The 20,616-nt window shown below is 34.4% G+C and overlaps 1 protein-coding gene and 1 non-coding gene across 3 annotated transcripts in view; one reads left to right on the top strand and one right to left on the bottom strand.

Moving 5' to 3' along the window:
* LOC138134805 (tyrosine-protein kinase-like otk) overlaps positions 1–20,616 on the top strand; it is a 75,811-nt gene that overhangs the window by 13,593 nt on the left and 41,602 nt on the right. For both annotated transcript variants that reach the window (XM_069053351.1, XM_069053435.1), the window contains exon 3: positions 2,359–2,526. In XM_069053351.1, the coding sequence (XP_068909452.1) occupies positions 2,359–2,526 (168 nt within the window). The remainder of the gene's footprint in view (positions 1–2,358; positions 2,527–20,616) is intronic.
* On the bottom strand, positions 5,018–5,088 carry TRNAG-GCC (transfer RNA glycine (anticodon GCC)). Its single transcript has one exon. It is a non-coding gene; the product is annotated as a tRNA-Gly (tRNA).

Genomic DNA, 20,616 nt, shown 5'->3' on the forward strand with positions numbered 1-20,616 from the left:
CAAGAATCAAGTTAGTTAATCACAGTTTTTTTTGAACGCTCATTATAACATAATAGAAAATAATGTTACGCATACGTTTTAACAAGTTTCAATATTGGTGCAAAGTCAGTTAAGATAAATAGATATCTCTAAAAATAATGCCAAATCTTGCATTTAATATGTACTATCGGTGGACATAAAAACCTGGGACAAACGTCACAATTGTATAAAGTCAAAAATCAGAAATATACATTGGGTAAATTTGGCTTTTTACAAACAAGGTTATAAAAATTATGACATATTGTCAGAAACACCAAGTTAAAGTTCAGTTCTTTAACGTTCTTTTCATTGACAATGATTTTATATAATAACACCATTGATCTAGCATCTCTTACGTTCAAAGAGTTAATTTTAAATACTGACAATTTTTATTTTGAGTGACAATTCAAAAGTCTGATATACAATGAGCAAATTTTGGATGTCCCAGGTTTTAATGTCCACCGATAGTATGTCTGTCTTCGTACTGTCATACATTCTAAAACGACCTTTATGTATTAATAACCTTAATTTTGATTGTGTCAATTTTGAAAATATGAATGTCAGATTTACCGACAAAACATTCAAGAAGTTTTAAAAACTGGACAAATGGAATAGAACGAGGTTTTAATTAATAAAAAATAGAAAATAAATAAATAAAAACTATAAACTTTATATTTTGTCATCGCTCATATTGAAAAATTGTAGATAAATTTGACAACAAATTCATTATTCATGTGTGACAATTTTAATAAGCATGATTTAGAGTATTTTAATTTAATGATTGCAATAGTAATAATAATTTCACTCAAATAAAGTTTGCAGTCAATTTATAGCGCATCGCCGTCATTATAGAGTGAAGTATTGTACGGTCGATGGACAAATAAAACTGGGACACTTAAAATTTAATCTATGTAAATGAGACTATTGAATTTTCAATATATTTGTCAGTGTCTATGTAATATGTCATACTAAAGTTAATCTATTTGTGATAAAGCCGTAATTAAACGATGCAAATTTGTAAATTTTGACTTATGTGATTGTCATTTTTGTTCCAGTTTTATTTGTCCATCGACTCTACGTAATATATTTTTAGTCCAGGTTTAATGTTTAATGTATCAGTTAACGTAAGTCTCATAAATCAATCAGTGTACGAATCAATTTTTACTTTTTACGTTCAACTGGGTCTTAATTTCTTTCTTTTCTTTCTTTCGATCTTTGCATAAAGCGTAATTTTAGTCCCTCATCGAGGGAATACACTTGAGTCTCTTGGGAGCAAAGACTTGGGAGTAAAAACACAGCGGAGTAATTTGATTTTATTATTATTAAGTAATATGGTCAACACATGTAAACCCATTTACAGATCAATAAATAAGGAAGAAATTGTTTAATATTGATATTTAAATCGACAGCTATAAAAATAAGTTAAAACAAATTTCAAAAGTAAAGTAACACAAGATTATTGCCACCGGCATTATCTAGAAGTCAATAGAATTTTCAGTTCCTGATTGTTTATTGCTATATGCTTTGTTTGTGCTATAATACCTAATGATTGTTAATCATGTGCTATAGTGGAGACATCTGAAATTTATATTTGTCTAAGCTATCGTTATCTCAAATGTTTTCAGTGCTCTGTAGTATAATTTGGATAATTTATTGAAAATGGAATTATTACCTTGATATAATGTGTCAAAGTAATAACAGTAATGAATTAACAATGTAAAAATACCGGTAAAAAACTCAACAAAAAATATCCAAAAGTGAATATGTACCTAGATTTATTTCATAATAAACTTTTTATGAATATGCAATGTCACGTTGACAGCTATAGGATACTGTCTTTTTGCTCGCATTTCTTTTTTAATCAAAAAAATAATTAAATACATTAGGTCATGCCAAAAATAGCATACTACATATAAGTATACTAAAAGCATATTATGTATGCTAGACTAAAGTGCATCCTTTCATCCCGAATGGAAGTGCATTATACGAGGGTAGCGAGAGCAATCATTACACGAAAGAGAGAGAGAAAAGATGCATTTTAATCCCTTGTCATTTATTATTATTATTATGCGGTAATACTTATGCGTAGTTACACAAAAACTTCAAAATATCTCAGAGGAAAATGAAGTATAATTTATATAGAAATTATGGATGTCTACGCTCATTTCAGAGCGCAGACGGTAGGTCAGTTTTTTAGTCACGAGAATCTATGCAATCAACCCATGTCTTACGGACCACAGATAGTTGATCAGAGATTAATCAAAAGAGAGAGAGACGCAGAGCTTGCCGTCCTTTGATGCATGTTTTGACAGGTAAATGAGTTGTAATTGTTTCCTGCAGGTTCGAAAATAGCCAACACAACGCGTCGGTACCAGCAGGGTTCCAACCTTCATATAACTCGAGTGGACCGAGAACGCGACTCGGGTCAGTTCACCTGCATAGCCGAGGACTCGACTTCATCATTAGCCGGCTCCATCACAAGTTCAGGAGCCTCGCTCAACATTCAATGTGAGTACCGACCTCTTCTCGTACCGACCGGCATGCAGCAGCATGTGCTTGCTGCAGATAAAACATCGTCGGCTCATATCTAGATTGGATTTTTCACCATCGCGGAATCGCAATTTGTAAACACAATCTGTCAGGCGAATCTACAACCTTTGTCCAAACTTAGTGGGAATAATGAACGCGGATGGATTCGATCAGTTGGTGCGTTTTTCGCCATATTCCAGATAAAAAGAACCGCTTTGATGTCGCGACGAGTACGTCTGTCAATATTGGACTTAGATAAGCATAATAAAATCGCGAAAAACACGAAAAACCTCTCAATTATAGGCGAGGAGACAGTAGCTCGTTGTGCCCTGTTTTAGTAATGCCGACTTGTCGAGTTGTTTCAACCAGTCACATCAAATTTGCTAAAAAATATCACTTGGCACGTTTTAAAAATATCCGAAGAGGCACTAACTAACATGTTTACAAAATCATTTCCAGAATGCCAATCGTCCATTACGTCTCACATTAAATTTCGTTTTATTTTATTTAAAATATCATTTTCTTACACACGAACACCAAATTTCCGGTAAATCTATTTTAATAATGAATTGAAAAGATTTTTTTTTTCTACAAACTCATGAAAGTAAATGATTCATCTTTTAGTGAAAGTTAATTTTTATAATACAAAAACCGATATGGTTAATAAAAAGATAATAAATATGTTACTAGATACATATAACAAAAAATGTAAAAAAAAACGTTACAATTTATTTAAATAATTGTATGTAGTTACATTTCGTTTAAAACGTGATTCATTAATTGCCAGAATTACTTAAGTGCATAAACATGTTTATGTATATCATAAAATTTAAAAACTTACCTAAACATTTTTTTTTTACATTATGGAACATTTGGGAATGAAACTAAAATGTTACGTTTTTAACGACATTTCAATACACACCTTAGAAGTCTTCTTGATTTGTGTTTGGAATTTTTGATAATAAAAAAAAGTAGCCATTCAGTTTGTTGTAGGAATTATTATACGAGTTTAATAAGTATCTTTATTATCACACGAATATGTTTAATGGAACGAGTGTGATAATACGTCTTATTAAACGAGGGTAATATACCATTTTATCTACTTTGGTTTACTAATTCCTGAAATTTCGGCTGCTCAAGTTTTTATATTAGACTAGGGACTTTTGCGTGGGCTGGTAACAGACATTTTTTACAAAAAAGTAAGGTTATATTTACTAAATTTACTTCGTAGCTTCACACTTTACCTTGATGTCTGACGTGAAACGGCTGATGTTGCCAATACATAAAGCTAAAAGTTACCAAAAACAGTTTAATAATACGATTCATTATTAAATTGTTTTCGATATAATAATGAGCCCATCAGTAACGCAAAGTAGATAATAGTAGTTTATTTAACGAGTTCGTGTGTAAATTGTTGTTTTTTTTTGGCATGTGAAACGAGCGTTTTCAACAGGCCCACTCCTGCCAAAAAGAGCCCAATTTACACACGAACCCGTTAAATAAACTACTATTTTTTCAAAACTTTTTCTGTCGCATATTAGGAGACAGTATGAAAAATTTTCTTGAGCATCATCAGCAAAGTTATTTGGGAACATCTCTGGTAATAATTAGTCAATAAAAAATCCGATAGTGTCTGGGTTATATTATTTATCGTCTGTTAAGTTGTCACCTCGAGCATCGCTTTTTTTATTTATTACATGTGTTAATGTTAGTGGTGTCGGCCATTTATCTAAATTATGTTTTGACTGTGTGTTCTTGTATGGCACTTCTTCATAATTTAGTGAGCGCTGCTGTGAAGATCCCGCTAACGGGGTTGTTAACGTAACAGATGAATTTTACATCCGAATGGCCTATTAATACGGAAACTATTTGCTTTTATGGAAGATAAAGTCAACACTTTCCGAACAGACAAGAGCGCGTCTGTCGCTGAATTGGTGCAGTTAATCCGAAGCACGTTCATAAAAACGCATTAAAAGCACAACATGTGTCGGAAATAAAAGTTTAAAAATAACTGGAAAATCTGCCGAAAAGGACAAGCTTTCGAAATGTTGAGATAGTTTAACTGTATACCTAGCCAGTTTATGAACGTTTCTGATCGTTATGACTGTTGTTTCCTGTTCAAACGTAAAATATGTGACCGTTCCTCGAGTTTCCTGTTAAGTTAAAAATAATGCAAATAAAAAAGTCTTGTTAAAATTCTGCTTCTCCCGTGTCAGAACGTTTGCGATACGCATCCGCCGGCTTGCACTTTCCGACCGAAGACGTAAATCTCCTTTTTTTTTCTTCTGTCCTAAGTCAAAAATAAGTTGATGCTTTGATGCTTAACAAATGTGTTTGAAGTGCACGGTTCTTTGGACTAATTACAAGCAATTACAAGCAATGATGCTTATATTTAGTAGCATCACAAAAAATTGAATCGGTGAAGTTACAAAAAATGTTTTCAATTTGTATTGCAATTAAAAAAAAAAGATGCATCGGCCGGGAATCGAACCCGGGCCGCCCGCGTGGCAGGCGAGCATTCTACCACTGAACCACCGATGCTACACCTACAAGTATTTACATCCAAGCAGATGCGGCGGTGTTTGCTGTTTTAAATGCAAAAATATCCATCATTGCAAAAATTATTCCAAATTTGATTATTATTTTCGAAATCGCACTGTTTCGTTTTACCAAAAATTAATTTTAACGCAGACTTGAGGAGACTTTGTGACGAATAATAACCTACGTGATCTATTTATTCTGTACAAGTGACAACATTACTGTGATGCAAGATAATGCACGACCACACAAGGCCAGATATTTGTAAAACATAAATTAATTAGTTTCAATGACTTGTTAGTAGTTTTATCCCACCTGTATCGTATTTGGCAAACGTTAGACGTAAGGCTTAAGATCGCAAAAAGTGTTCAACAAAAATAACTAATACATCCAGAATAAAAATAATACAAGAAATAAAATCAAATTATAAGATGTGTCATAAAACTACAATATTATCCCTATTTTACTTATCAATTTAATTAAAATATTTACTAGCAGGAAGCACATAGCCAATTACAGAATATGAAAAAATGTAGCAACAAAAATTACGGAATATGACTACGTATAGTTGAAATATTTTGTACTAACATGAGTAATGGCGTAATGAAATAAAATGAGTAATTGGAGACTGTATTTCTTTAATTTAAAGTTATTGTTTAATTTATTTTGAAGAAACATTAAAAAGTTACTTGAAACGCATTTGCATGACAGTTCTCTTTGAACCCTTTGCCAAAGAAATACGCAACAAGAAAGAAGAGGTTTCTGTCGACTGAGCTTCAGAAGCTTTTAGATCTGTCACCAACAGATGTTATAATTGTTTAAATCTTTTGTTAAATTAGAATACAAATGAGTGACTACATTATCTAACAAACTGCTGTATCATTTTCAATATTTCTAGTGTGTGAAACGATAATAATCGATTGAAGTAATAAATACTTACATAATGATTATTACTTAATCTTGAACATATAATTATATTGTTGCAATATCATGATTTATGGCGCTGTAAAGATTATCTTGCGAAGAAATAACACGGTTCTTCAAATGGGTTGCTTTTATTCACAAAATGATAGAAATTATGTTTGTTGTATATAAATAAACAACCTCACACAGACAAGTTAGAGAAAACAGCGAACTTACACAAATGAAAATTGTTCTCAGTTCGAAAAGTACTCGAGTATTGTAACGTGATTCACAACAAAATAAATAACACAGAACTGAGCCAATTTAGTCTTATTTACAGTTTGATCTGTCTAGCTCCACTGAATCACTTGATAAATATTTTACTAGAAGCGGCAAATTTCCTTTAATGTATAATGCAGACACATTTACCTGGATTACGGTTGTTAAATTGTAAAATTATCACAGCGGAAGGTCTTTGACGTTTTGCATCGGGAAAAGGGTGATTTATACCCCTCAAATAAACTTTATGACGACTCTAAATGCAAAACTTGAAAAAATGCATTCCAGTGAGTCATTTTTGTTTGACGACTGATGCTCATTTTAATTTTTGTTAAAAGCTCTTTTACTAATTCAACGAGTTTAATTTTCGTTATGGAATATTTTCATTGCGGTGTGCAACCGTTCGTAATAGTCGGACTCATCTACCTCTGTTACTTCATCCCCAAGTTTGTCGTTAGGTTTATTGCTCATCCGTCCCAGAATTATTCATTGGGTCGGCATTATACCTGCTTCTCCAGTTCGGTTGTTATTAGTGGGCCATCTTTGAGAACTACACCAAAGACCGAGTGTTAAATGTGGTGTGAACAAGTGTAATGATTTACTTACCAATTTGTGTTTATTTTGTTATGTAATTCAATAACTTGAAAAGTCGTGTCATTGAAGTGCTCTAGAATTATTGTTATTGTAGCGCTTTCTGCGGGGTGACGATCATGGTCATGTTGATTTAAGCTCGGACGTTTATTATTTAATTTAAATTGGAATCCCATTTATCTCAATTTACAGAATAACTATATCAATTCAAGTAATCCAGTCAGAATAGAACTTCCTTCCGGACCAAATGTTTCTGTATTTATTCACGTTTAATCCTTTCATGCCTGAATTTTAAGAAGAGACAAAATATCACTATGTGTAGACTGTAGTAGATAGGACTATTATAATAATAAACTGAAACGAGAAAGAATTAGGATTTTTACTAATTTAAGGAAGAATCGAAATTTATTTATTTATGGCACTAAATAATTAAACAAGTATCTCAATTATTATTGTTAGCTCACTTGCAGCTAGCTTTACGAAAAAAAATCTATTAATTATTCGTGGAGATTTTTCGGTGGGATCTTTCATGTTTTTTAATGAATTGTCTATATTTATGTCTCCGGTTGTTCATTTAAGTTTGGGGTGGTCTGAGCCATGTTCCATTCGAGTTTTTCAGAGTCGGCGCTGTTTGCCCTAATTTTCTTGTGCAAAACGAAAAATCGAAACATTTAATCAGAGGCGCGGCACGTCCTCTACAGAGCAACGGAAGCAATCTTCTTACCGAACCGGAAGTAGAATCACCAAAGCGGAACCAAAAGAGCACTATCTTTTGTCTAAAAGGGACGGTCGTTCACTTCGTTGAATACCTGGTGGATGCGGCCTCGGAGAGCACTAGATTTTCAAGTGCGCGACACATTCCTCCGACGACTGTTCCGGACAAATGGCTTTGTCGCTGAATGAAATATAAAGAATTCTAATTAAATGAAGACTTCTGCTGTGTGCACGTTTGTATTCGGGCAGAGAAGCGCAATTTTCTCCTCGTTGCAAGGGATCCCGCTTTGTCTGGTGTGTCACGAACGGCCAACGTGTCTATCACCTGAAATATTTATTCACCCGGAGTTTATACCGCCTGTGTCGATGTCGTCACCCGCAGTGGCGTAACTAAGAAGTCACTCTCACGGGCAATGTACTGACATCACGAAAGATATTTTGATTACCCCTTTTCTAATTCAAATAATATGTATATGTACATACTTACAATAAATTGAAATTTACATTTCTTTATTTCGTTTCCATAAAATACAATAACACTTACGGTACTAAACATAAATTAATCAACTTCAAATACATATGTATAACAAAATTGATGTAGTTTCCTTATTACAGGCATTTTTAGAGGTATTAAATATTAAAGATAACAGTTAATTACGCCTATATCATGTGCCTCAGAAATGTCTGGAAAAATGTGTGAATTTTCACAAATTCGAACGAGGACATTTGTCTTATTAATTTGCAGCAGTATGTATCTCATAAATGACAGTCAGAATAAAAGAATGCGAGAAAGTAAGGTTAGGAAATTGTTTGTTGACGTTTCATGTAAACATGTATGCAGTCGTGAGTCAAGTTGCAACGAAATGTCCAACAAGAATCTGACGAAAATAAATTCTAAAGGTTGCAGTTCGACGTATGTACAGTCGCGAGCAATAAATTTTGATCGTCAAGGTCATTTTTTGACGCAATTGAAAATGCTCCATTGTAAAACAGTCGTAAATATCATAACCTACCATCATGTTGTATGACATTAATTGTCATTTTTTCTCATTTTTTTGACACCTTGTTGACATGGGCATAATCAGGCAGGGAAAATTGTTTAATTTGTGACAATATAACCAAATTTTGAAATGACATTGACGACCAAAATTTATTGCTCGCACCAGTATATTTATAGCAAATATACCAAATTTTCCAAACTAAATTAATTGTATTAAAGTGTTCAAATGACGTAACTTTAGATGCCACAATTAAGCACATCGATCAGAGAAGATATACGATTTTCTCCCTAAAGTTTACGCGTTTACAGATTTTCTTGCTCATAATATTTAATTTATTATTATCATTATTTAGGTAAATAAAGACCTGATACTTACAGTTGGCTTAAAAAAAAACGAGAATTGAAATCTGACCTAATGTGAATTGGAAATTTAATTTGTCAATTTATGTCAATTTGTGTCCGTTTGACAGTAGTATTTCTGACACATAAGTGCAGTTTTTTAACCTAAACTCTAAAAGGTCGTTTCAAACTATAAAAATTTAATAAGATCTGACAGAACTTTTTCTGACAGTTCCCGTTTTTTTTGAAGCCAACCGTAACAATTGAAATGATGCTGAAATAAGGCGACGTAGCGACCATCGACAACACAGTAAATCTACTGTGTTGTCTATGGTAGCGACATTAGAAAAGTTCAAAACTCTGTACACACCCTAAATCGAAAAACGATTTCACAACATTTAAAATTACGTGTGTTATTATTAAATTTAAAGTGGATGGAATAATAGGTGAAAAATTTAGTGCTTGTACGAAAAGAAACGTTCAACAAAATATGTATGGAAGGGCATTAGATAGAAAAAGAAATTAAAGTTAAAATCACTAAGAAGAACGGCATAACATTTTATTTATTGATGAAACGAACATAAAAGTAATTTTGGTGGGTTTCTGCTGGTCACCATCACCAGGTGTGATTTAAAATATACCACAAAACAATAAAAAATAGAACAGAATCTGTCATGACTTGGGGGATGCTTTCAATAAAGGGAATGAATGCAATATGTCGGATAAAAAAAAAGCAAGAATGTCATGGGTTATAAAAACATACTGGATAAAGTAATATTTTCCCTATACACAAGATAATACGCCGTTGAATTTCATATTACAACAAAATAACAAAGCACGCAGTGAAGTTTGTAAAAAATGGTTCCATAAAAAAGTAATACATAGATGTGTATAGTTATAAGATGGCCAGCTCAACCATGAGACCTTAATTTGATTAAACACATCTAATTGTAAGATGAGAAGTGTTCTCACAAGTGAAATTATTAAGGCTCTGGGAAGGTGCCACTGAAGAATGCTTTCAAAATGTAATTAGGCTGAAAGCATATCTCACACAGTTTTTATTCTTCAATTTTTTTGTCTGTATTTGAATGGATTAGCAAAAGTACAGTGTGCGAAGAAGTCCACACCACATGAGAACATTTTTTATTCATCGATTTGGCAAAAATGTTATTAGGGCAATTGTCTCCGCTTGTCTGTGTATATGTTACGGACAAAGACGATAAATGGACATTGACGATAATGGCCGGACAATGACGTGAATGTCCATTTTTCCTGGCGATTATTGATAATGACCGGACATTAACGTTATGGCCCGTGGTGAGTGGGCAATGTTATTAAAAATGTCATTTTTATTCTAACGCTAACAGCAATGCCCGGTCATTAATGATAATGGTCAAAAACGGCTGGGTAATGCTGATATACTCGTAGGTTACATGATTATTATTGAAACTAGACAATACATATATTGTTTTCTTTTAGTATTTTTATTTATCAAATGTGTTGAAGTAGGTACTATGTGAAAAAATATTATTCACACTTATCAAATTTTACTTGGTAACGTAAGTAAATAAAAAAAACTAAATTTTTTTTTTATTTTTCACTTTACTATAATTGCATGATAACTCCTAGGATACGAAATACGTAAACATGTCCATAACAACCGGGGAATAATAACAGGGTGTAATAAGAATAAGCGGGTGTAATGAAATTTTTTAAAGAACACGTATAGTGAAAAATAAAATCTTGTATGCACCACGGCGTCACCGAATGATTACGCCCATCGAACGATATCCATCTCTCGGGCTAAAGCCCTCGAGTTGGATTCATCGTTCTCCGGGCATAATCATCGTTGTAACGCCCTTGGTGCATAAATAGCTAATTAGAACAAAGTGAAAAATACAAATTTTTCAAATAATATTGAGAGTACTCAAAATTATTCATTTTTGTTGTGGCATGAGAGTGATCCATGGTACTTCGAATTGCAAATTTTTTTTATGCAGCGCGCTGGTATTATTTTATGTTATGAATGAATTATTAACATTGCCCAAATTACATGGACATTAACGTTACTGGCCGGTCATTATGGTTAATGTCCAACTTGACTGGCCATTATCGTCATTGACCGACCAATAACGTTATTGGCCGAATTATCGTCTTTGTCCGTAACATATACATAATATGATAAATCGTACCTCATGAATTTTAGACGTTGGAATTATAATAGTGCATTTTATTATTATTATCTGATAATGGAGAAAATTTGTTAAATAAACAAGAACAACATTTTACATTCGTAAGAATGGGTAATTTATCAGCTTTATTGCCACACGCGACCCCATTGGTAAGCAGATTTTTCGGTGAAATGTCAAAGAAACGTCAGTTTTAAAGCAACGGTGTTGATGTTAACCTTGACAAAAGTTTTCGATTTCGGCAAAGTTTACGTTTCCTGTAATTATAAGCAACAACCATCCCAGAATAAGTGGTAAAATGAGCTTTACCATTGAAGATAAAGCATTAATTATTAATAATTAATTTATTAATTAATAATAGATTTTTTTTCGAGGTAGGCAACCAATAAAACGACCTGAGTATAGCATGTATACAAATGTGTACGATTAAGGTAAGACAGACGTTTCGATAAAACAAAAGATGAGGTAGCATTCGTTTCCTTGTTGATCACTCTATATAAATTAAATGTTCCTCATTTATTTATTCATTATATGCTCTCATCAAATATAATTCACTACGGTCTATTCTATTCCATTTAAGAATGCAGTAGATGTCGCTTTGAATGGAGAACGTTTCACACTGGCGAATGCGGCAAAATTGAAAACATACATTCCAAGCAAAATTAACAAAAAAAAGTCATAAAGGAACGGTAGTGGTATTCTAATAACAAAATTGTAGTTTAATGATGGGTTTGATACAAAAACTCGATAGGTTTGACACTAATAACCAAACAATCGATCAAATATCAAAATTTGACAGTGGTTATCAAAAATCGAGCATTGCCTTGGTGTAAACTTTTCTCTAATTGTAACCAATCAACGACGAGAAAATAGTCCCTATGCTATTGTATACTGCATACTTAAATGTAAATGGCTGTAGTCATTTTAACAAGTGCAAAAAAAGAGATACAGTAGCCACGACTTTCATCCCGAGTCTCATCAGAACAGACAAAATCAAAACAAAAAGTCCGGGATGTTAGTTATTTCCAACATCTGAAATATAGCGGGCAGCGGTAACATGTGGGGTACCAAAGACATGTCACTCTCGGTTTTTCTGTTTTAGATTTAATCTTTTTTAAATGAGAAATGACAATTTGAACGTCCCTCTCGGTTACGCTACTGGTCGCTTGTGTTCTCTTCGTGAAAGAGAAATCTGGCATCTCCAGTCGAGCACCAGCTGTCTAATAAGGCCACGAGTGCGTGTTATGAAGAACACAAGAAATGTTGTCAACGCTGCTGAAACAGGAAAACGTGTTGAGACGTTTTCGGGAGGCGGCTCCATTCCTTTCCGTTCATTTACATAGAGTTCGCGGTTAATGTGGGGCCAACACGATAACGCTTCTAATACCATAAATAATAAATTTCAGGACAAACTTCTTACTGTAGTGACAGTGAACTTACGTGATTTCGACGAAGTGGAAAACACGTTCAGGTAGAAAACTCCATCGAGAAACAGACGTTTTCCTCTTCTTTCGCACGCCGAGAGTTCGGGTTTTTCGTTCGGTCCTGGTTCCGTTTTATCTCCCGACGCTGCAGGATTCGGGGGAAATTATCATCAACACGTTAAACCCTGGAAAATACAAGTGGATGTTTTGTGTTTACCGCTGCAGATATTTTTATCTGGCAATTTTTCTCAACGGTTTTCTGCAATGCCCACCAGCTGAAAGTCTAAGAAGCGCTTAATTTGTTTTTGTTTGCTCTCCACTTAAATATATTGCCTTGAAATCGTAAAATATGAGAGTTCGCAGGGAGCACCGGTGATTTGTTGTGCTTCAGTTTGATAGTGAGGAACGTTTTGTTTTTTCTCAGTGTAATTTAACGACATTCCTCGCTGCAATTTATTGGGATTTTAAGCCAGAAGTGTCATCTGCCGGGGAAAAATTGTCAATTAGAAGTAGCGCACGAAAAAATTAATGGATCTTCGGTATTTGGAAAAAACGAACTGTTGAGTGGACCCTTTGTGGCGGTTTGTTCGAAAATAATACAAGAAGAAAACTGTCTGACGGAGTAAAAAGTGGACACGCTGAACCGATCAAAATGCTGAAGGAATCAAACTGATTTTAGACAAAGGCCCATTCTATTGTTATTCAGATACCTGCAAACTGTTATATATTTTTTGTTAATTTACCATGGCAAAGTGGCCGCCCAGTCGAAATGGTAGTTGGCCTGACCTGTCGAAAAACCTGTCGAGACGGCCAGTCTCCGTTTTTGTGACGAATTCCTTCAATTCCCTACACGCTTTAATCTTCCTTGATTTAATTTTGATCCCGTGCTTTAACGCTATTGAAAAATCGACTTGTTGACTGCACCGAGCCGGCGTCTCGTAATAACTCTTAAATTAAAGATTTACAGTAGAGTCGCGATAAGGTGAACTAATTCAGGCAGACCCTTTTCACCTTATCGAGTTTGTTCACCTTATCAAGGTCAAAAAAATAAGGCAAAATATGATCGTGTAACTCTTTATTTAACACTTTAGATTTATTGGTCTTCAAAGTAATGCGTAAATTTAGTTTTAGTTCGAGTAGACTGCAAATTTTTGCGACCATAGGTAGGTATAGACCAAATTTTTTTTGAAGTTGTGAAGCCATCCTTGGCTGTTATTAAAATTTCTGTTTTCCTTTAAAATACCATTGAAATATTTTGGCTTTTTTTATCATTGCACAGGAATTGGCAAATCCCTACGTCGCATTTTCAAAAACCATGCCTATAATGCTGCCTCCATTTTCGAAAGTTCTTTTTTTACTCGTTTATCATTATTTATACCCGAGAATTAATTTTTGAGAGCCACAAACTGTAGAATTAGCAACACCTTAATGGCGAAAAAGTGCAGTCACGCTAGACCCTTTATCAAATTTTAAAAACACTACAAGACTACGTCTAATGCCACAAAAATCTGAATTGAAATGAACATATGCAGACTTGCAGAAACGTAAAATCTAAGGAGGTGAGGCGCAGTAACTTAAAATTACAAAAAACGGTACAAGAAGCTTTTTGAAAATATAAAAATACAATTGCATTATGTGTAATAAAAAAGTGTTTGTTTTGTTCACCTTATCGAGGTTTCAGTTGTTCACCTTATAGAATTCTCTGTAGAAAATTTTGAGTGTTCACCTTACCGAGGTGTTCACCTTATAGGGTGTTCACGTTATCGCGACTCTACTGTATTACACGATGAGATTTTTGTTTCAGTTGTGGGAAGTTTTCGATGCAACTGTCAGACTTTCAGATCATTCGCGTAGGCTTTCAGATTTAATTAAATACCCCTTGTGTCATTGTGTCCGAGATAAACAGAAGATTCTCGAGAGAGGCGTAGACGCGCTAGAGAAGGAAAGAGCAATATCCGCTGCCTGATGGTCCGGCTTTGGGTTTTTTATTTTTAATTATGTTTCCAGACAGGTTTCAAATTTCTTTCATCGAGCTCGGTCTTTATTCAAAGCTATCGACCGAACACGGATACCTTACCTTAATGATCAATATATTAAATTACGGATCGACATTTGGGGCCAAAGGAAATGATTTAATGATGGTTATAACAAAATAGGTTTGCTTTTTTATTGTTATTAAGCGCATCGGTTAATTTATTAATGCGGGTACCGACAATAAAATTAATTTGTTGGAGATATGTCGATTTTTATCGAGAACAAGATCATTAAACGGTCCGCGGGACAACAAATGTTTTGTTTTTTTAATAGCCACATTCTTAACAATTAAAGCTTTACAAAATTACATTGTACGGTATTTTGAACAGTTCTTTTTTATTATAAAAAAATTTAATATTTTATTAATGAAGGCGAATACAAATTTATTCCTACAAAACAAAATGAAAATTCCAAGAGTTACAGAAGTATGACACGAATTCTTGTTAAATTAAAACAATTTGAAATTATTTTACACATTTTAAAGTTTTCCTTCCGCTCAAGTTTATTTATAGATAGTGTATTGTGTGTCATCTAATCGTCAAATCATCGCATCTAATTGTGAGTAATTTTGGCTGCAAAACGAAAAACGAATGAAATTAAGTGCAGATTTCGATACCAGTTTACGCGAAATTAGTCGAAAGCGGAACGTAAATCATTTTCACCGAAAAATAAACTCATTGATCTTTATTTTCGCGACCTGACCTTTTCAATCTGAATTATGTGAACCGGCATTTCATTAATTTTAAATGTTCACTTTGGAAATATATTCCACAAATGCTTTACGAGACTTTTTATTAGTTTATTTTTATTGTCGGATTTACTTTGTTCAAATAAGATAGAAGAGAAATTCCAATAAACTCAAGACAATATGGAACATTTGTAAAGCTTGGAAGTTTAGTCTGAACAAATGTTTGTATTTTCCTTAACTTCCGTGACTCTTGTAGCCAATCAGTAAATATCAAACAATTTAATATAAGTTTTGAAAACTTTATTTTCATGGTTTCACCTGACACCGGATTAATGAAAGTTTTAGAGATTTAATCTCACGACCAGGAGCAATCGGTTAAAGTGTGTTGTGATTGGTGCTGGCTATTACATTCAGAATCTCTTATCAATCAAATTATTTCGTAGTTTGCATTTTTACACTTTCACGACGATTACGCAAATGCACTTTTTAAATGTTTATTATCAACTTTTATTAATTCATTTAACAAAAAATATTTCTGCACATTATTTAGATATATGTATGTAGCTACAAACACCACCAAATGTTTATGTTTTTTCAGATGAGCTTACCACACTTTTTAGTTCTTTGATGCTGAAAGCCTGTTCATAATAATAAAATTTCGTATCCCACCTCCACCCGGCGGCACGGCAATTTTGCCGGAGTACATACACTATTACGGATATTACTATCAAGTAATAGTGCAGTGCTTATCAACATAATTACCGGCGTCTCGCCTCCGCATTTTGTCTTTGTTGTGTATTATGTTCTGTGTCAATGTTAAGGAACTTCCTCACGATGTGAGATGAGTATAATAATATACCTTTTTGAATTTCAACTACCAATGTGTTATCTAAATCCAGAATTTTTAAATTTTTAAAAAGAGATTGCGGTACTATTCCCGTTGCTGAAATGGTAAAATCGAAATTTTTTCTAAACACCAAAGATTTCTCATAGCAACGGAGAGCTCTAAATATTTATTAATTTTTGTGTTATATGTATGTCTGTGTTATATTATGTGAATTTGGAACAGATATTATGATTATCAACTTTATTCGGGCAGAAAAATTACGTAGGTACATTACAAAAACCGTGATTAAACATAACTGCGGAATTCAGTGATTTATTTAATCCTTCCGGAGTTGAAGAACTGTATTAAACATAAAAAAGGGAACACTTCAGTCGATGACGTTTATATAAGACAATACAGCCGTAAAACAAACAATAAAAATTCACAGTCTGTTATTTTTTTTTATTGCGAAAGCAATCAACGTAGTAGTAAACAGTGAAATATTCTTTTCTGCTCCTATTAAAGAATACATTCTTTGCATGCGGACTGACTGTTAAGTAATGACATTCATTACCTACGGTCGTGAGTAATGACTACATTTGCAAGTCATCCCGCAGACTGTAAAGTTGCTACGATACAGCGGAACATTCATATGTAATATTTTGAACTGTCATAATTAGCGAGTCTAAGCACGTTTTTTTTCTTCATTAAAAAGGATGATTAAAATGAATGAGTTTTGATTTGATAATACACTTGATGAAATTTGTACGTCGTATCGTATTTACTCGCGTGTAATTACTATTACTCGCTCGAATGATTACAGGTCTCGCCTACGGCCCGTGCCGCAATCGGTATCTTTGTGGGTAGTAAAACCACCATTACACGCTCCGTGAATAATCTACTATTAATGAATGCACCTCGTAAAAGAAAAATAATAATTATGTCTATTATAAAATTTGCTACAAGTGGTGATTAAAAATAAATGTAATAATGCAAGTAATTATTATGATTGTAAAAGCAGTAAACATGATGACTACGGTTTATTAATTTAACTTGTTAGTTCAATTAGTTAATTCGTTGAACGCTAGTATCAGATCCTATATGGGAATTATTAGCTACGCTTATTTTCTTTTACTTTCAACTGGTTAATGTTTATTTTTGATAAAACCCACATTTTCATTTGTGCCTGCGCTAACGTATCGTGTCATAAACAAGGAGTTTGTGTTTCATTTTTTGCAGTTAATCGGATGGAATCGCGATTTATGCATGATAGGGATAAAAACTGATTTAACTAGGAATAATCCGGGAAAGCGGTTGTTGTGTTGTTTTATTTTATGCGAGTGAGAAGATTGTTTCCATGGTGACATGCGCCATCCAAATCGCTAGGACCTCCGTGCACTTCGATGACAGGGGGAACCCTTGTGTAGTTAACGAACCATTGGATATTTCTTGTGTCTTCGGTATACATTAAAGAAACCGCATTTTTTCCGTCTACATGATTTGCTACTTAAATGTTTGGACTAAAATGAAGAGTTCTCTCGAGTGATAATTTGTGCCGCCTTAAATATGCGTCGTTGTTCGAGCTAAAGAGCTTCTTTATTTTAGAACCACTTCGGATGCTGATTGCGCGAATAATAATCAGTAAATCGCGGAGTCGTCGGCGAACGCGAAGGGAAGGACCCCGATAATTGCTGCCATATAAAATGTTTTAATCAAGCTGAAATTCCGCTTTAATCAATAGCCGATCCTCCTCTTAATCAATGTAAAAGCTCGAAATGATCGAATGAAACATCCTCGATGGGTACAAAACAACAAAAACAAAAACGCCGTTGTTTATCGAGTACAGCTGGGGATCGTTAAATGGGATGTATGCGGAACACCCTTGACGAGCAGGGGTGGGCCGAAGGTAGGGAGGATAAGTAACCCACCTAATCGAGAACCAAAGGACCGTGAACGTTCAGCTCGGCTCGGCCGCATGGATTGTAGTTTTTCGACCCACTTGCAGTCATTTCGTTTCTCTCATTCATCCCCGCTGCCTATTTTGGTTTAGTAGTTTAGGTTTCAAAAGGGTGCCGAAGTAAGAGGCGCAACCCGCTCCGCGCCGCACACTGGGGTAGCACTGGTAGCAGTTTGTTGTTGTAAGGATCCGAAAGTAATGCGACATATGCGCCACGTGTTGTACACAGAATGTCTGCTTACCTAAGCGGGGACACCCGGTAATGATTCGAACATAAAAAATTACTAAATATTTATCTGTCGGGTCGTCGTTGGTGGTGGCGTTTTTCGAAAAAACAACGCATCGCTCCGAGTGTGAGTCATCGGGGGCGTCGGTGTGCTGGCTGGATTATCGCCCTTGCAAAAAGCCGCATAAATTTGTTGACGCAGACATTCAATTATGCTCCGAGCAATAGAAGAAAATCATTCTGTTCGACGTCGTATTTTAGCATTACGGTAATTAAGGAAAAAAGGTTGTTAGGTAAGAGTTAATTAGTAGTTCAAGCTTTGTGGGGTTGCTTCCCTTATTCTGCGGTCTGCACGCGCACTGCAGATCTCTCAGTGAGGGATATTACAATTACCGAATTAGGTTCGTGTTGATTCGATTCTGGCTTGTAGACAACAGCCCTCGAGGTATTCGATTTTAGCAACTCTCCTCAAATGCAATGTGATAGCGCAGCTCGCGAGTTTGCCACATAGTGCAACATTTTTCATGGGCGCGATGCACCCAGAATAATAACAGTTTCTCATTCTCCTTCCACCCGTTATCCCCCCGTTGGGGTTTGTTAAGGCAAGGCAATATCCATTTTTCAGCATCGATACCCTACCAGATATTTCATATCGATATTCTGCAAGATATTGATACATTTTGGTCCATAGATACTCCCAAAACTATCCATTTTCTGACCAAATAACTGTATGAATTATTAGCACGGTTTGCAAAAGATCAAATTATGCGTAATTCGAAAGTTGGTGGTTCGATGACAGGAATTCTGACGAACGAGTATTTTGGAGATGAGAAATTAAACATTTATTAGCACCTTCGTAAATATGGTATTATTTTACTTTGGCTCATATTTCAGTTTTCCTCCTATTGTAATATTTACCGGAAGAGTCCGGAATCTGGTTTTGTTGATTAAATTTTGAACCAACACAATGATTTTTGCATGTTCTGTTCGAGTAATAAAATACCGCTTTATGAATAACAGATAAAGTGTTTGAAAGAGCTCCGGTTTAATTGGAAATGTTCCCAACTTTATTATTTTAAAGGAATCATTCTATTTATTGGAGCTGAATCAAAATAATTTCTTTTATTACCATCACTTGCAGGCATTCGCGAGCTGCAAATTTTTTAAAGCATACTTCAATTAAAATGTTCGTTTCATTCTTTTCATAAAGATTCAGTACTCGGTCAAAGACACATAGTGATTCAAATGTCACCAACATGACTCCTGTATTTCGGTTTTTTCTCAATATTGAGAAATGTCAACATTCTTCTCTTCCCCCATATGTGGAGACATCTTCTGTTTTCCCTATTTACATAACAACTGATGCAGAAATGATACGTTCTCTGATACAAAAAGTTGACTTTCTTATCCCATCCCTATGCAAATTATTTTAGTTTCTTAATATTTTATCACTATTGATTTGTAAAGCATGTTTGTGCTGAAGAGTAAAAGTAAACTGTACGTTTTTAGAGATAATTATAAAATAATCACATTTCATCTTGTCATTGGGGTGAGAGTGTCATTCATAAAATGCCGGAGCGAACATTAAAACCTTCTGTGGACATATTTGACTTTTAAATCACATTAACTGTAAATATGTACTTTCGTTCTATTAAAGTAAATACCCAGATTGAAGCCGATATCAAATTCAGCATTACTCTCAGACGAATGTGCATTTTGATTGCGAGAGCATTTCGCGTATCTCCTTACTAATGCATTAAAAACGTGCCTTTTTGCAGAATTCGTAGATTTTAATTCCATTCCTCTTGGCGGAAAGAGAACATCTCGTTTTCTCAATTCCGTAATGGATGTCATCTTTCTTTTTTGTAAACTTTAGTCGGATGAAATCGGTTGCAGCATTTACATTGCAGCGGTGAATATTGGTTAAATCTGGGATAAAGTTTGACTCGACGGTTGGACGGGGAGCTTTTTGGTGAATCATAAACACATCCTGAACTAACGTACGTCGTGACTAGAAACGCGTAACTTAAATAATGCCGCCATAAATGTCAAGAATTAGAAATATAGAATTGGGGTGGCGAGGGTTTTGGACACGTTAAACTGTGTATTAAAAGGGTCCTATGCCGAACAGTCCTATTACGATGAGTTCACAAACTGTTCTTGATTATTTGTTGAAATAATTTTTTTAATTAATGCCTTTCAAACCACCACCCGGAAGAATATTTATGCACATCGTGCAGTAGAGAATTCGATGGGAGGAGGCTCATTAAATTAATAAATTATGTAGTGAACATTTAATAATGAGTGATTCATCAAGCGCCTTGGTTTAATTAAATATGCTCCTTCCAACGGTTTTCTCGT

The sequence above is a fragment of the Tenebrio molitor genome, chromosome 1 (genome assembly GCF_963966145.1).
Source record: "Tenebrio molitor chromosome 1, icTenMoli1.1, whole genome shotgun sequence".
Taxonomy (NCBI): Eukaryota; Metazoa; Arthropoda; class Insecta; order Coleoptera; family Tenebrionidae; genus Tenebrio; species Tenebrio molitor.